The sequence below is a fragment of the Propithecus coquereli genome, unplaced genomic scaffold, assembly GCF_000956105.1.
Source record: "Propithecus coquereli isolate 6110/MARCELLA unplaced genomic scaffold, Pcoq_1.0 Scaffold69, whole genome shotgun sequence".
Lineage (NCBI taxonomy): Eukaryota > Metazoa > Chordata > Mammalia > Primates > Indriidae > Propithecus > Propithecus coquereli.
Window position 1 is genome coordinate 737,609 of NW_012152951.1, and position 16,903 is coordinate 754,511.

The 16,903-nt window shown below is 37.4% G+C and overlaps 2 protein-coding genes and 1 long non-coding RNA gene across 13 annotated transcripts in view; 2 read left to right on the forward strand and 1 right to left on the reverse strand.

The window, feature by feature from the left end:
• The window catches only part of NSUN6 (NOP2/Sun domain family, member 6), a 52,770-nt gene extending 48,906 nt beyond the window's left edge, over positions 1–3,864 (forward strand). Inside the window, exons 9-10 of the mRNA XM_012660895.1 lie at positions 1,900–2,025; positions 3,292–3,864. Of these exons, the coding sequence (XP_012516349.1) occupies positions 1,900–2,025; positions 3,292–3,504 (339 nt within the window). The 3' untranslated portion in view covers positions 3,505–3,864. The remainder of the gene's footprint in view (positions 1–1,899; positions 2,026–3,291) is intronic.
• A 24-nt stretch (positions 3,865–3,888) lies between these two features.
• LOC105823691 lies at positions 3,889–16,741 on the forward strand. 3 transcript variants are annotated; one of them, XR_001138159.1, is made up of 5 exons: positions 3,897–3,948; positions 4,612–4,678; positions 5,449–5,527; positions 7,459–7,583; positions 10,908–10,968. It is a non-coding gene; the product is annotated as an uncharacterized LOC105823691 (long non-coding RNA). The 3 variants fall into 3 exon arrangements; XR_001138160.1 differs by lacking the exon at positions 10,908–10,968 and adding an exon at positions 16,443–16,741 and having other exon boundaries at positions 3,889–4,678; XR_001138158.1 differs by having other exon boundaries at positions 3,889–4,678.
• The window catches only part of CACNB2 (calcium channel, voltage-dependent, beta 2 subunit), a 336,969-nt gene continuing 327,373 nt past the window's right edge, over positions 7,308–16,903 (reverse strand). For 5 of the 9 annotated variants that reach the window (XM_012660941.1, XM_012660943.1, XM_012660945.1 and 2 more), the window contains 4 exons: positions 12,735–12,886; positions 10,954–11,049; positions 9,916–10,101; positions 8,664–9,158 (listed from right to left, as the gene is read on the reverse strand). In XM_012660941.1, the coding sequence (XP_012516395.1) occupies positions 8,664–9,158; positions 9,916–10,101; positions 10,954–11,049; positions 12,735–12,886 (929 nt within the window). Of the gene's footprint in view, positions 9,159–9,915; positions 10,102–10,953; positions 11,050–12,734; positions 12,887–16,903 lie in introns of all 9 variants that reach the window. The other 4 variants (XM_012660940.1, XM_012660944.1, XM_012660946.1 and 1 more) reach the window with 4 other exon arrangements.

Sequence of the window (16,903 nt, forward strand, 5' to 3'; positions counted from 1 at the left end):
CACAAGTGACTGTAGGTCCATTGGCTTTCACAATGGAGAAAGAGGGATAATAGCTCTTCCTAATATTGGTGACAGTAACCTTACCTTAGGGTTGTTGCAAGGATTTATTGAGAGAATCCACATAAAGCCTTTAACACAATAACTGGCACATAGTAACAGAGTTTAAATTTTGATCAGCGTACTCTGGTTAAAAAAACACGAGTAGGCTGGGTACTATGGCTCATGCCTATAATCCCAGCACTTTGGGAGGCCAAGGTGGGAGGGTCGCCTGAGGCCAGGAGTTTGAGACCAGCCTAGGCAATGTAGCAAGACTGAGTCTCTAAAAAAAAAAAAAAAAAAACAGGGCATGGTGGTGCATGCCTGTAAGTCCTAGCTACTCGGGAGGCTGAAACAGGATCACTAGAGCCCAAGAGTTTGAGGCTGCAGTGAGCTATGATCATGCCACTGCACTGTAATCTGAGTGATGACTGAGTGAGACCCTGTCTCTTTAAAAAAAATTATAATAATATAGGCCCAGGTATCTACTGTATTTTTAGAAATTTTCATTCAAATTTTTTAAAAATCTGGGAGTTTGAAAATGTCAACTTTAGGTATTTGGGACAAATAAGATTTTAGCGTAACACCTTATTTTCTGATTCACTTATTCTACAAATGTTCATTGAGCACCTACTATAATATATGCAAGACACTATTCTAGAGGTTGACAATATAGTAGTGAGAAAGCAGACAATCCATGGCTGTATTCATGGGGTTTCTATTCTAGCTGAGGAGGGAAGTAAATGAGTAAGTTATTTAGCATCTTGTGAGGCCATAATGCTATGGCCCTATGGAGCAAAGTGAAGAAAGGAGAGGGGGATGGGAGTGCTGGATTAGAATAGTTCCAGTTTTACCTAGGGTGTTCGGGAAGAACATTGTGGAAAAGATGACATACAAGCAAAGATAAGGAGATTCCGAAGGAGCAAGTATTCAGAGAATTCAGGGAGTTTCCATGATGGTGCAAAGATCCTAAGGTGGACGTGTCCCTTGCACGTTCCAGAACCAGCAGGTGGCCAGTGTTGCTAAAGGGGAATGAGCAAGGGTGAGGGGTGTAGGAGAGGAGGTCGGAAAGGCAACCAGACTTGAAGGCCTCTGTAAGGACTTTGGCTTTGACTCTAAATGATAATGGAGGACATTTGAAGGGTTTGGGGCTGAGAAAGGGACAAGTTTAAACGAATTGCTCTGGCTGCTGTGCTGAGACGAGTTTGCAGGAGGGTGCAGAAGGAAGCAGGCAGACTAAGTGGGAGACTGTTGCCATAATCCAGGCAAAAGATAGAGGCTTGGACCAAAGGGATAGCAGTGGAAGTGGTGAGAAGTGGCCAAATTCTGGCTATATTTTGAAGGTAGAGCCAATAGAATTTGCCGGTAGATGGGGAGTGTGAGAGAAAGAGAAACAAAGGATAATCTAAGGTTTGAGATATGAGCATCTGGAAAGATGTGAAGACTTATGCAGTAGGTTTCAAAGGGAACATAGGAGTTCATTTTGGGAAATGTTAAATTTGATAATAGAAATCTTAAGGCAACCGAATATCTGAATATGGAATTCAGAAAGGATGTCTGGCCTAAAAACGTGAATTGGTGAGTTTTCAGCATAAAAATGGTACCTAAAGGCATGAATCTGAATGATTGTATTTGGGAAAGTCTTGGTCCATATGGAGTACGACAGCTCCGAGATAGTGAAATGCACCTACTTTGGGCAAGTATCATTCTTACATGCTATAATTAGAGAAAAAATCCATATCACATAGAGCATCATTGTATTTATCCCAAACACTGGAAAGGTTGCATACATTATGCTATGAAATTCCTTCAGATATTTATTTGATCTTGTGGTCTACATGGTCTGATTACAGTTTTCTTTAGGCAGTTCAGCTGCTGAAGCCAGGGGGTGTGCTGGTTTATAGCACATGCACTATAACACTGGCAGAAAATGAAGAACAAGTTGCCTGGGCCCTCACAACATTTCCTTGCCTGCAGCTTCAGCCCCAGGTAGTAATAGTTTCATTTTTCTCTGTGTAATCAGATAAGTCACAGAAACAGAGGCGTGGTGATAAAAGGGTGTTACATGAAGAAATATGTCAAGTTAAACTTGTGAAATGAATATGGTAATATGCAATGTTTTTCTAATTAGATCCATTTTAGACTGCCCACAGAGAATTGGAGAATTTGCATGTCTTGACAAAGTTTTTCCCTGTCTTTGTTCCTTGCCATTGTGTTAAAATGGCACAGAGCTTAGGTGCATTTTTATTGTGTTGATTCCATTTGCAGAACTGTTACTGTTCATGTTACTTGGCCCTTTCTTTCTAAAAATTTTTTTTTTTTGCCTTCCCAATCCTGTAATTTTCTGATATGGAAAATGTTGAGCATTTTTTCTCATGTCACATCAAAGCCCAAACAGGAATTTAGTAACTGTGGGATATCAAAAGACCAGCCAAGAGGACAAAAAGTAGTTCAGGATTATTGCTTCTTTACAATCTGTTATATAAACTGTATAACATTTAAAAAGCTCTCTTGTACTTTTGTACCTAGCACTAGTCTAACTTTCCGTTACAGTCTTTATTAAGATTGTATTTATGATTCAGTTTTTAGCCCAGGACATTTGAGATTAAGTTTAAATCTGTAATAATGCTCGCATTCATTTAAATATGCTGAACATTTAACTTTGGAACTTGCCTATACAGAAAGTAACTAATTAGACTACATAAATAAAAACAATTTAGAGATGGTTTCTAGACTCGGAAATTAAGATAATTACATCACAGATGGAGGGAAGCCTTCAGAATTCACGTGGAAGTATATACATACTTACACATATACTCAGTATATACCTGAAAGAGATGGAAAGTTTTCCCTTTATCCCCATGGGATAATAAACTATATGTCTGAAAACCTGTCTTACTAACATACAAACATTTGTCTGTGAAATGGTGACTTAAAGTTAGGATTATAGATCTTTTTCAGTAGTGGTTTGCAAGTATCACTCAATTCCTTATGATTACATATTCCTCTAAACTAGTTGATACAGCCTTAATTTATGTATCCCTTTCTAATATTTGTTCTTGTAGTACATGTAAAAACAAGAAAAAACTTTTATCATCGATTGGTATGGGTCAGAGAGAGGTATCTTAGATGCCTAAGGAACTCCTTTCAGAGTTTGAGAATGGCAAAGCAGAATTTTATCTATTGCTTTATTGGTAATAATGGTCATCATATTTACAGGACGTTCATCCATATTTATTCACTTTGTCCAAACAGGAACCGCAGATTGGAGGAGAAGGAATGATGGGAGCTGGCCTGTCATTTGAACAATTGAAACAGCTGCAGCGATTTGATCCATCTGCTGTGCCATTACAGGACACTGACATTGATTCTCTCAGAGATGCCAGAACAGAAGACATGATGTGGTTGGCAAATAAGGATTGTATAGGTTTTTTTATTGCAAAATTTGTAAAATGCAAAAGCACATAGAAGGATCCTCAGAAATGAAAATTCCAAACATTTGCTGTCTGCATTTTTTTTTTTTTTTTTTAAACCAAAGTGTTGTCAGGCCAACTGAGTGATGGCATGGTTGCTAAGGAAACAGAAAAGGCTGCCAGCTGTTTCACCAGGATCAAGAGACAGAGGAAGTAGGAGGATGTGTGAGATTACATTTTGTGTTTTTAAAATACTTTTTTCTTTGTGGGTTTAGTAGAGTATAGAGAAAAGGAGATGTCTATAGCTGCCTGGAACATATTTTCATTTGGAGTCTAATATTTGTAAAGACTACAAGTCATTTTTAATGTTAAAAATTAGTCAATCTAACAAAAGGAATAAATTAGCAATATTTAATGTGATTATAAAAATTGTTTTCTGTTCCCAAGTAATAGTGCCTCAAGAATTCAGGACACTAATTAATATGTACCAATAACTGAGGTAAGTATTTTACCTAACTCACTCTCTGCTTATTATTTGGGACATCAACCCTCTTTCAAATGAAGTATGGACCTCTTCTAACTGATATAGTCTACCTTTAATTTTTTTCATGATTTTAAAAATGAGAATATTCTACAATTTGGATACCTTATCATTTTTTAGAACATATACAAGTTATTAGAAAATGTTTGGTGCAAAAGAGAAAAACCAACAGCTGGGAACGGGCCCAGCACTTAGAGCTGGGCCTTGACGTTCTATTGAACATAAACCATTTCACATAAAACCATCAGATAAGGCAATTGTGCCTATGATAGATCCAAACAAAAAAAGACTACTTCACAATCAAATCTGGACTTGGACAAAAGACAGAACATCATTGGAACTGCAAAAATGACCAAAGATCCCCTTATGATGGCCAATACAAGTGACTTTTTTTAAAAAAATTATAGCCTCAGGCTTGTTTTATTCTACTTACTGGCTTTTTATATGAGATCTATTAAAATACTCAATACTCTGCCATAGTTTAAAGGATAGCTCATGTGGTGGTCAATACATCAAACTGTTTTGTTAGCTTTCATTCAAACCACCCAAAAGCCACTGGGCATATGAAATGCACAGTTGAAAACAAGTGCCTAATAGTTTGATATTTTTTTCCCCTCATAGGTTTCCTTTAGGAACGTCTCATAACTATTTATTGTGTCCACAACGATTACAAGGCCTCTTAGATCAGGTAAGACCTTTAGATGGACTCTTCTTTGAAGAAGCCTGTCTCGAACACCCTTCCCTGAAGTTGTTTAGGCACCACTCTTTCTCTGTGTTCCATTCCTCATCTCTGTTGGTCTCCTAGCGCTCACCGAACACGCTTTCATTCAAGTTTACTAGCCACGCCCTCTAAGCCCCACATTCACACTTGGGAAACATCCTGGAGGCAGGCACCCTGTCTGTTCAGTCACTGCCTCAGAGTAGACAGTGAGTCAATGATACGGAATGAGAAAGAAATTATTTCAAGCATATCTGTGTCTCTTTTACATCCCTCATTCTGCCTCATATCCCGTAGATGTCATTTGACTAAAGAGAAACACTTTAACTGTGGCATTTCTCTTTCCAGGGCTTAACATACCTTCTCAAATTTTAAATGTATGTTTAGAAACCCCACAAAATCCATTTCCTCTCATGCTCTCTGCAAAGCCTTATGTGCTAAGCTGGGATGAAAATCTGCATAACAACAAAATTGTACTAGTGTAAATGTTTGATTAATACCAGCAAATATCAATCAGGATATAAGCAATGCCAGCAAAATATTTGCATATTGAAAACATTAAATTTCTTTGAACATGGACAATTTTCGGTGGGTTTTGTCCTTTAAGCAAATTGGAAAATAAAACACATGAGCTGAAGAGACACAGAAATGTAAGAAAAAATGCAATATGAAGGGGAAAAAAATCAGGAAAATGTGAGGGACAGTTAATGTATCTTTTAACATATTTACTGTTAACACAGGTATGTCTATGAAAGTATGGGCCCAGCATGCTTCTGCTGCGCAACTCAGCTGTCTCCTAAAAAGGATTTAAAATCAACAGTGAGTACATTTTACTTTAAAACCCTGTGTCACATTGTAAATAGCAAAGTACAAGTGGTAAAAATACAATTTAACAGAAATGAAAGAACTGACCCAGATTACTCGAGGTTAGATCTTGAATCTTTTACCTACCTTGAGCTATTTTTTTTTAAATCAGACATAATGGAAAGATTACTAAAGGAACATCATGTGTTTAGCATTGCCCCTAAGGAACATGCTCCACAAGTGGGAAGAGTTGTTGAATATTTAACATAGTCTCAGTTACATGAATCATTCCTAAAATGGCAATTAATACTACTAATAAACAGTGTAGAAGCCAGCTCTTTATTTGTTTTATATGAATTACTTTAAACCAGGTTTGTTAAACAGTTCAGTGTAGCTGACAGTGAATGTTTAACAGGAATGCATAGCAGACCATGTTAAAAATGTGGCATTGTCCCAAAGTACAGTATGACTAAGACATCCTACATTTAGCAGCACCTTTTTGTAATAGTAACTTAAATTAGCAGTAGAGAAAGAGCATAGGAAAGACTGAAATGGGTATGACAAAAAAACATAGAACTATTAAGTACATTTCCAGCATTTTCTAGGTTGACTACAAAAATCATGATTCTACAACTGAGTAGGTTAAGATTAAACCTTTGCTGTGTGAAGACTAATTTTACATTCCACAAGTCAGTAAATATCCCATTGTCCTTGGGATTATTTCTTCATTTAGAAATTTACTACACACTGTTTACACATATGCTCACTATACAGTTTTCACGTGTAGATGTTCTTATGTCAAATCCTTCAATATAGTTTTTAGAGGAATACTGATTTGCACTAATGTATTCCACAGTAAGGTGAAAAACTAAGAACCCAAGTACAAAACAAAAAGGATGGAATCTATTAGCACTGTTCTTTGAAAGGAATTAATGATAGCAAGTGATACCAGTTATACTTCAAGAATGTAAAAATTTAAATATTCCAAAATCATTAATTAGGATGAAATAATGTAGGAAAGGATCAGACCGTTAATCAGCAACATCTTACCATGATGAAAGTTTAGCAATTGGAATATGGTTTCCCTGTGATGCGAGAATTTTGTCAAAAAAGTTGCATAATATGACCAGTTTTTATATTCAATAAATTTCATGTAAACAGACCTAATTTACAAATAAATTGATTCTGAGGGAAATTTTTTCATATATCAGCTGATATTTAAAACGTAGTTTTCTTGGGGGTAAGGAAAATGAGTTAAATGTAAAACAGTGTAACTTACGAAAGTCTAAGAATATTTGGCAAGAACTTGGAATAATCAAGGAAGCAAAACCAAAAGTAGATTATTGTAACTATTATTATTTTGTTAAATAAGTTAATGTACAAATCTGAATTTACAGGTAGGCATTTTCCTGGGACAAACTTCAAGTGCTAGGTACTTAATACTGTCTTACCTGTCCAGTCACGACTGGACAAAATATACACTTACGAGACACAGAAATGGTTTTAGCCTTAAGATGAAAACAGCATTGTAAGCTTCTTACAGCAGTGTATTGAGGCATGGAGATAGGTTCTTCCCCGCTTCAGAGTAGATGTCTGATGTAGGAAAATATTCTTAACATTTTATTCATTTCAAGTCCCCCCGTTTTGCCCTGATTACTTCTGAAGAGCAGAAACTTTGGTTATAAGCAGCACTTCTGGGTCCTGACAGTGAAACTGTTGGAGCTGGTGGCGGGGAGGAATGATAGGTAACTAGGAGATAAACAAGAGGAACAATAGGCAAGGTTAGAAAATGAAGTGGGAGAAGTTACAAAAATTTATTTTCCCACAAAATAATTCCACAAGCTGTGTAAACGTTTCTTACTTAAAACAAATACTCAAACACACAAAGATTTTACATTTCCAGTGAAACACTCACAGTAAAAGTTGCCTGTATTTTTACTCTCTAGGAGCAAAAACAAGGAGCCAGCAGATGAATGCTTTCCTAGTTACCTTTGGCAGCAAGCTTCCTCACATTCCCTGACTGCTCAATGGATTGTAAAGCAACGTACAGCACAATTAAATACAAAGCCAGGTGGGTAGAATTCTAGATATCAGTCTCTAGTTTCTTCATTAGTCTTCAGCATTCCAGCTCGTCTCAAGCAATCACTCATGCACACTCTTACATACAGATGCATACAGTGGGTTCTGGCTCATATACTCCAGTGCAGTGACTATAACAGACACTAGCTACTTAAGAATGTATTTGTCACAATCAGTGTGAACTGTATGGAGTAGAACAACCTCTGGAGTTTGGTTATATTTACCATAATTTATGGTGAAAATTACAAACTTACAAGGATGGTATAACATTCAGAAATCAAACCTTTTCAAGTCAAGCAATCACACATATTTACAGTATGTACAGACTTTCTAATAGAATGAGGATAGTGTCTAGACAATGTTACTACAAATTTCCTGAATGTGGCATTTCTAGTCCCTGTAATTCATAAAGCAAATCTGCTGACTTGGCATTAAGACTCTAAAATAGTGTGATCAAACTGATATATATATATGTATATAATAAGGTGTTTGCAGAAATAACATTTACAAACTGTCTATACAGTACACAGTACTAGTACATAGAAAATAGATTCTAACTTTATGATCCCCTTTGTGTAAGGCAAGACTGAATCTGTCCCCAAATTTAGTCAGCCAGAGGTACAAGCAAGAAACAGTGGTCCATTAATGAATGAATATGCGAATCAGGTGCCTGCGTATTAAAAAATCTAGAGATACAAGAAATTCCACTTTTTATCTGTGCTGATTCTGCCTTGCTGGGTACATCAGCTACCTTTCTTAAAACACTAACATCACCTGGATGGCAACAGATTTTGTTCAAGTGGCAGCTACCCAAAACAGTTTTTGAAAGAGTCCAGTATAGAACTGGAGGACTGCAGCCATCCCAGGCCAATTTGTATAGCATTTACAAAAGAAAAAAAAGTATATTAATACTCTATTTCATGCTATTGCTATTCAAGCAACAGCAATACAAAATATTACAAGACAGATCACATATGATTGATTGTAATATAGACCCCAAAGATTTTGTTTCAGGGTGTTGTTACACAAGACTTCCCAAAAAAAAAAACAAAAAAACACAAAAGGGCATAAGTCATTGGCGGATGTAAACATCCCTGTTCCACTCCCCGGCCTCATTCCGTTTTTTGGATATTACTTCTCCATCCTTGTCACAGTAGCGATCCTTAGATTTATGACGGCTTCGTTGTTTGTTGCACTCGTTGTGGTCCTGCTCTCGCTCCACATCCCTGGAACGGTGCCGCGGCTCCCTGTGTCTGTGGTCACTGCTCCCATGCGTCTCATCTCTGTGGTTATGGTCACGGTGGGAGGCATAGTGGTCCACGTGTTCGTGAGGATAATCTTCCTTCGGCTCCACGTAGGCAGAGTCTCGACTCTCCTGGGTTTCTGAATCAAACGTCTCTTGCCTGGAGAGGCCTCGACTTGTGCCACTGCGATGGTTGTGGTGGGGGGCAGAGGAGGAAGAACGGTGCTGGGATTTCTTGACTGGTTCCAGGCAAGGTTCTTCTTCAGCTTGGGAAGCAGACCGGATAGGAGCGGAGCGATCAGTCCTCTGCTCACCTTGAGAACTCTAGCAAGGAAGGGAACACATGGCCACGAACCAAGGTCAGTGTGTAAAGAACTAGCAGGGCAGAGAAAGTCTATTCAAGTATCTTAATTCTTTGACGGTGGCATTTGTAAGGTTTGTACTGTATGTGAAAGTGCTTAGAACAGTGCACACAATAATTTGTTTTTTATATTTTCTCTGCTAGTTCAAATACAGATGCAGGGCCCTGAGATTTTTCTATACATGGATGCAGACTTAAATCTTCCCACATATACTTAAGCAGAGGTATTTAAGAAAAAAATTCCAAAATAATTAAAAATATAAAATGCTTAAATGGCAACATGGGGCAGGTACTGTTCTAGGACCTTGGCATGTAATAACTCACTAATATTAACAGCCTTATGAGATAAGGTCGCCTCATGAGCTAGTTTGACCTTATACAAGAGCAGTTAGGGAACTTGGCCCAGGTTTTACACCCAATAGGAGGCGGAGCCAGGACTTGAATCCAAGTGGTCTGCTTCCACAACCTGTGCTGTGACTATCCCTGTCTTAAAGAACATGTAGTTAGTGAGTTTTACAGCCTGTGTATGTTCATAGTATATTACGTTTACATTGCTTTTCTTACAAGTACACAGCTCATAATGTTTGTCTCTGTTTAGGTAGAGTTAGTGTACAGGAACAAGCCCTGCACTGGCTATCTGGGTTTGGATCTCAATGGTGTCTGCTTAGGTAGCCTACTTTCTCTATGAAGACTTTTAAAAAAAAAAAGAACTCCCCTTACCTGTGAATTAGAGGCTAGGGTGGGGCTGAGAGGGAGAGTTGAAGTGGCCAAAGTACGGCTAAGGAGAGGGTTGGGGAGATTGCTGCTGGGAGGGTGGGTGGCCTTCCAGTAGGCCTCCAGATAGTCGGCAAGGTGCTCACAAGCATCCTCAAGCTGGTTCTCATCCAAGATCACATCAAACAACTCCTGCAGAGGCAGACGTTTCAGACAGTGCATTTATGCCAGCAGATGACTGACTCAGTTCCCATTCCCTTTCTGTTGGCTGACCATCTTATTTAGTTAGCATATAAGCAAGCATGTGTTCACCTCAAATCAGTGTTTAGGACACTAAATGCTTAACCAATAACTTTTCTGTGCTGTCACGCTCTTAACAGTCAGAATAAAAATCTGAACAGTATAGGAAGAAGCCTGTTCTCAACATGAGGATTGTGAAATCTTAATTTGGAAATGAATAAGGGAAGAGTAGGACATGAGATTTGACATGGTCCTAACTTCACAGTTCCTTAGGGAAGAAAACAATGCCTCACTTTTCAAAGGACTTCATTATCAAACATACTTCTAGCAAGCAAAAAGTTGATATAACTCTTACAGCCTCTGGAATAGCTGCACTTAGATCTGTAGTCCCAAGGCATAGTATGGATTAGAGGAATCTGGCTAACTTATTAATAGTACTTAGAAATTTATTTTCACATAGTCTCAAATCAGTTTCTCGGTTATACTGCACAGATAACTTGCTCCCCGTGATCAGATGTGAATAATAAACCAACCCCAAAAGATCCATCTTACAAACCAAATTTTTGGAACTATGGTCTTGTGTTAGATATTAACAAAATGAGGTCACCACAGACCATAGATTTTTGTAAGCCATGCCATAATCAGGAAGGAGGCAGGACAGTTTGCTTCTTTGGAATGAATACCCCTTTAAGTAATGAGGATTCTCTTTCCTGACAAGTGTTTGTCTGTTTGCTTGTTTTTTTAAAAAATAATGGCAGGTCTGATCTCTTCAACTGGATTATACCATATATAGAGAGAACTTACTGGAGGACACTGAGCCAATTTATCAGCTGCTACCATCTGGACATTGAGGTGTTTAGCTTGAGATTTCCCTCGAGATTTTATTAACCTTTGTAAAACCTGTAAAAGATAGGAGTTTGTAATAAAGGAATACCTGGACTCACATAAACTACAAGGTACATTACTGATTCCTTTCTCTGGGGCCTTTTTATATATAGTCCCTTTTCATATACGCACAAAGGGCTTACAATAGATTATCTGCAAAATTAACATAAAGCTCAGTTGCAAGCTTTAATCACCAGTGTAGCACTTTTTCTGAGTCCAAACCTTTTTTTTTTAAAACCTAAAAAAGTTTTGAGACATTGTTGACAACCCCAAAAAGCTTTTGTTTATGTGAAATATATCTAATATTCACCCTATTAAAAATTAAAACTGAGAAATTCTGAAAATATTCATTTAAAATAAATCTTACACATTAACATAAATTACTTATTTTTATAAAAATAGCTCCATATTTTTACAAATCTAATGCCTCACTTCATAGAAGATAACTGAAGTCTATCTGCGTCTACAATGTATTTTTTTTGTTTGAAATACGCAAAGAAAATCTAACCTACAGATGTGATTGAGAAGAGGAGGAATATTTTGTAGCATTTTCAGATAACTGGATATTCTTCTTTGATACTACACAAAGACTAGTTGCCCTATGAAATCTGAAATCAGTCTGTCTTGAAATTATCATTCATTGATCATTTGAAAAATAGTGTTTCACTGAGTTCTTGCAACACACACGATTAGTTCTCCTTGAAGTGACAGGCTCACTTTTTTTTTTTTTTTTAGGAGACAAGGTCTTGCTTTGTCACCCAGGCTGGTATGCAGTGGTGGGATCATAGCTCACTGTAACCTCCAATTCCTGGGCCCAAGCAGTCCTCCTGTGTCAGCTTCCCCAGTAAGCTAGGACTACAAGTGTATGCCATTATACCCAGGTAATTGTTTTAAAAAAATTTTTGTAGAAATGGGGGTCTCACTATGTTGCTCAGGCTGGTCTTGAACTCCTGACCTCAAGCAATCCTCTTGCCTAGACCTCCCAAAGTGCTGGGGTTAAAGGCATGAGCCACCACACCCAACCAACAGGCTCACTTTGTTCAAGAAGATACCTACCAAATACCCAAGCCTGTCAGTTGTTCCTTGAGATAAAAAAGATAAAAATGGTGTTCCATGAAAAAAGTCACTAATTTAGTTCACAACTCAATCACACCAGTGTTTGCCCTTGAGACAACTTACTTTGGTATGTACTTCCTATTTCATTACACAGAATATTAAAAAGACTTGTACTTAAGAGTATTCTGATGAATTTGTGAAATTTATTAAATTTTGACTCTTAAGTGAAACTGGCTTTTTTTCCCTTAAACAGTAGTGAGAACACTGTTATGATGAACACAGTAAATGCTAGTGCTTTTTGATACCACAGTCTTGATTCATGCTTAGGATCCATCGTTCATGCAAACGTCAAAACAGCAAAAAAGGCAAATAATGTCTTAGTATTATCCTAGAAGTAGTTTTGACTTTGTAGACCCTCTGAAAGTATCTCGGAACCCTCCAGGGATTCATGGACCGCATTCTGAGAATTGCTATTCTAAATCATTAAGCTAACCATGCTTTGCTTCAGTCTTAAAAATTCTTGACCAGTGAATGTCTCCATGAGTTCTACATTCATCATAAAGGCTGGTATCATTGAGAAGCAGAACAGAAAACACATTTTCGTAGAGTTTGATCATAGAGCAAATAATAGCAACCCTACTTACCTTAGGAGAGGAAATCTTTACGTACACTATAATAGGGGCCAAAGAGGTTTTACTAAGTTGAGCTGGATGATTAATAGTATCTGCATCAAGGACTACCAATTGCAGTGTTCTTGCAAGTTCAAAAATCCTTTCAATTTCACTTTGAACTTCCGCTGTAAAATGTTAAATAGAGTTCAATTACAGTATTTTTAAACTAAATTAAAGTAAAATGGTACACTGTTTCTTCAACAGGAAGGTAGGTCAGCCATTATGTTAATGTTGACAGGCAGTAGAATCAATATAAGGTATCCTTTCCGCACAACACCTTCAGAATTTAAAGAATTGCTGTCTTAACCAGCGTTAAAGTTTACTTTAGTATGATACTGTATGTCGTGATAGTTAAATTTTTTTGTTCTTGCTCTGCTGACTCACTTTTTTATGCTATAAAACCTTTACTCTATGAAATCATTTCATAAAACTATTATAAAATAAGAGATATCTTTCATGTGTTTCTAACCACTTTACCCTAGCGACCATTACTAGCTTTCCTTTTAATGGACTTATGTGTCACCTATTAGTATGCTCTCTAGATACATTTATTAACAAGTTGAAATAACAACCAGAGAGACTTGAAGGGTGTCTGTAACAAACTTGTTCAAAAGCACACTACTCACATTTTCCACCAGCAAAGGAATTGGGCCTGCGACATTCATGTTTTAAAAGGGCCGTTACCTAAGGGCTGCACTACAGAAATCCAAACGACAAAAGCTTATTGAAAACGTGTCACCACACATTTCAAAATCTACTTGAACTCCAAGAAAATTACATTCAGTTCTGCTGCTGCTCCATGATCTCTCTTAATAATTTAAACAGGCAGAAGCTACGGTATTAGGCAGCATAGGTCTATAAAACGTAATATGTAGCTTGCAGTTCCCACTGTAGTCATGGAGGGTCATTTCCTTGAGACTCCTTCAGTTTAAAAATAAAAGTATAGGCAATAACCACAAACACATGCAAATTACCAAAAAATGAGGCAAATGCTATTTGTAAAGGAAGCTTGTAATAGCCTATAAAGTCAAATTTAAGGTAAACATCATACAAAAATTTTGTTATATACAAACATAACAAAGTTGTAGGCCTTTATATCAATAACAGCACTGGAATATGTCAGCTGAAATTACTAATCAATTATGAATTTCTCATATTTGTAATAGCTTCAATCAAACTCTGACAGATAAGTTAGCAAAAAAAAGGTTCTGAAGGCTCTGAATAATATAATTAATATCGGTGATTTAATAGAAGTATAAAATTAATAACAGTCTATATATAAAGGAAACAAATATCCAACCACTTGAGGGATTCAAGTCGACATTACAAAATAAAAAATGGTTTAGCTCAGTGGTGTTTAAAGTATGATCCTGGTACCAGCAGCATTAGTATCTCCTAGAAATGTGCTAGAAACACGGATTCCCAGGCCACATCCCAGACTCGCTGAACCAGAAACCCTGGGGGCGAGGCCCAGCACTCTGTGTTTCAACATGCTTTCCGTAGAGTTCTGATGCAAGCTCAAGTTTGTAAACCACTGTCCTGAGGATTAAATGAGATTTTTTTTTTAAAGTGCCTTATCCAAGTACAGCTTGCTGTTACTGTGAGGATAATGAGTATTTTCAGAATAGAATAAAAACGATTTCTGAAATGGGTTACTGAGGAAGCATCTTCATTAAATTAGCAATTTTTTTTAAAGTATGATCTCCAAGAACTTGTTAGAAATGCAAATTCTCATACTTCATCCCACACTTACTAAATAAGAACCTTTGGGGTTGGGACAAGCAATCTGTATTTTAACATACCCTCTAGGTGATTCTGATATAAGCTAAAGTTTGAGAATCACAGATGTGAAGAAAAAAGCAGTAGTGACAACTCCATGTACCAACACTCATGGAAAGCACTCAGTGCTGTCTGGCTTCAAATCGAGATTTATATTTTATACACTTTAGTCTTTGAATAAGAAATAGAAGAATTATATAAACTATGCACTGTATTTGAAAAATCAGAATTGACACTGCTAATATTGCTTCTTGTTGCCATGAAAGTTTAAAAAACCACTAATAATAGCAACCACCATTGACTTATCTCCTCCTACTATGTGTCAACACATTCTATCCACATGGCAATCCTAAAGATACGTTCTAATATTTTCATCATTTTAAGGATGGGAAATAGAAAGACTATGTAAATCTACTAGCTTAAAATCAATAAGAATAACAAAGGCCTGAAGGAAAGCAAGAAGAATAAATATAAAAGCAAAATTTAAAAAATAGAAAATGGGAGCCTTTAGTACCACAAATAGCATATATGCATAAACTTATACACCTAGAGTATGACACTATCAGTTTTGCCCAAAGCTCCAATTTTAAAATGTTTCCCATCCTATAGGGTCCACATAATACTCCTAACATGTCATTTAACATGTGATACTGGGGAGTGGGTGTTCTCTGATCATTCTCCTGCCTGGTTTATTTTTTCTTTTTTCAAATCATCTCTGCCCTTGCACTACCATGAGAAAAACTAAAAATCCTCATGCTGTACAAAGAATTACTTAATGTGTAATTCATGCATTCCTCTTCTTCAGCGATATTAGAAAAGGTTTTTGCACATTGAGTTTCCTAGAAATCCAGATGACGCATCTGGCCAGTCTGTATCACCAATTCCCTGGGCTCTGGGCCCATGGCCACCTTCCACGGGGTCCAGGTTCTTGTCCCTCTGACCCTCCCTGCTTCCTCTATTTGAGTAGAGCACTAAGTCAGGAATAGAAATGCCCTATCTGGAAAGTCAGTGGGTGTTGCCAGTCTTTATCTTGCTTGACCTCTAGCGTATGGATCACTGAAACACATTCCCTCCTGACTGTGCTACTTCTCTCCGGAAGTTTTCCCCGTGCAGCTATTTCTTGTTCTTTCTCAAGAGCCTCCTTTCCCTGCCAACCTCTAAATACTGGTGCTTGTCGGGGGTCTGGGCTCATCTTAGCCTTCTCATTCTGGATTCTCTGACTACATGTATAAACTAATGGCTTCCAAATACAAAATACAGTTCATAGTTATTCATAGATTCTGTATTTACAAATTCACGTGCTTCCTAAATTTATTTATAACCACAAAAGCAATATTCGTGGCACTTTGGCACTCATTTGTGGACATAGAGAGTAGCGAAATTTGAGTCACCCAATGCGCAGGTTCCTAGCTGAGGTTGAGCAAAGCAGTACTCTGCCTTCTTGTTACAGCTCTTAGACTGGTCTTTTTAGTGACATATATTTTGCATTTTTGAACTTCTGATTGATGATTTCACTGTTTAAAATGGCCCCCAAGCATAATGCTGAAGTGCTGTGTAGTGTTCCTAAGCACAAGACTGATGTGCCTTATTAGAGAATACATGTGTTGGATGAACTTCGCTCAAGGATGGGTTATAGTGCAGTTGCCTGTGAGTTCAGTGTTAATGAATCAACAATATATATTAAATAATGTGTCTTTAAATGGAAATGCACATAAACCACAGTTATATATTGATTAGTTGACGAAAATGTTGTGACCAGAGGCTCCCAGGAACCTAACCCTGCATTTCCTCTAGGAACAATGGGTCAGTATTTGCTAATTCAGTATTTGTGGTGATTTTATAGAACATGACTACTGTGAATAACAAGAATTAACTTAAGCCCTGCCCTCTGTTTTGTTCCAGATCTGTACATAAAACTGCCTGCTGTTTATCTGGATGCTCCACAACATGCAAATTGCTATATCCACAACTGAAGTCATCATCTTCCTTATCCCCCTCCACAGTCCACTGCCTTGTCCTGGACCCCTTTATCCCCAGACCACCACCATCCATCACCCAGTTCCTTAAAGTGAAAGCAGAAACCATCCTGGATTTTCCTTTGTACTCCACATTTAATAGATTATCAGATCCTGACACTCCTATTCTTTCATCTTGAATTCCTCTTTCTCCTCATGCCCTCTGCCACTGTCTTGCCTCCAACTCTCTCATTATTATTCTTTTTTTTAATATTTTAAATTATTTTTTAAATTTCAGAATATTACAATGGTACAGATGTTTTGGTTACATGGATGCTTTTGTACTGCTTGAGTCAAAGTTATAAGTGTGCCCATCACCCAGATAGTGTACACTGTACCCGTTAGGTA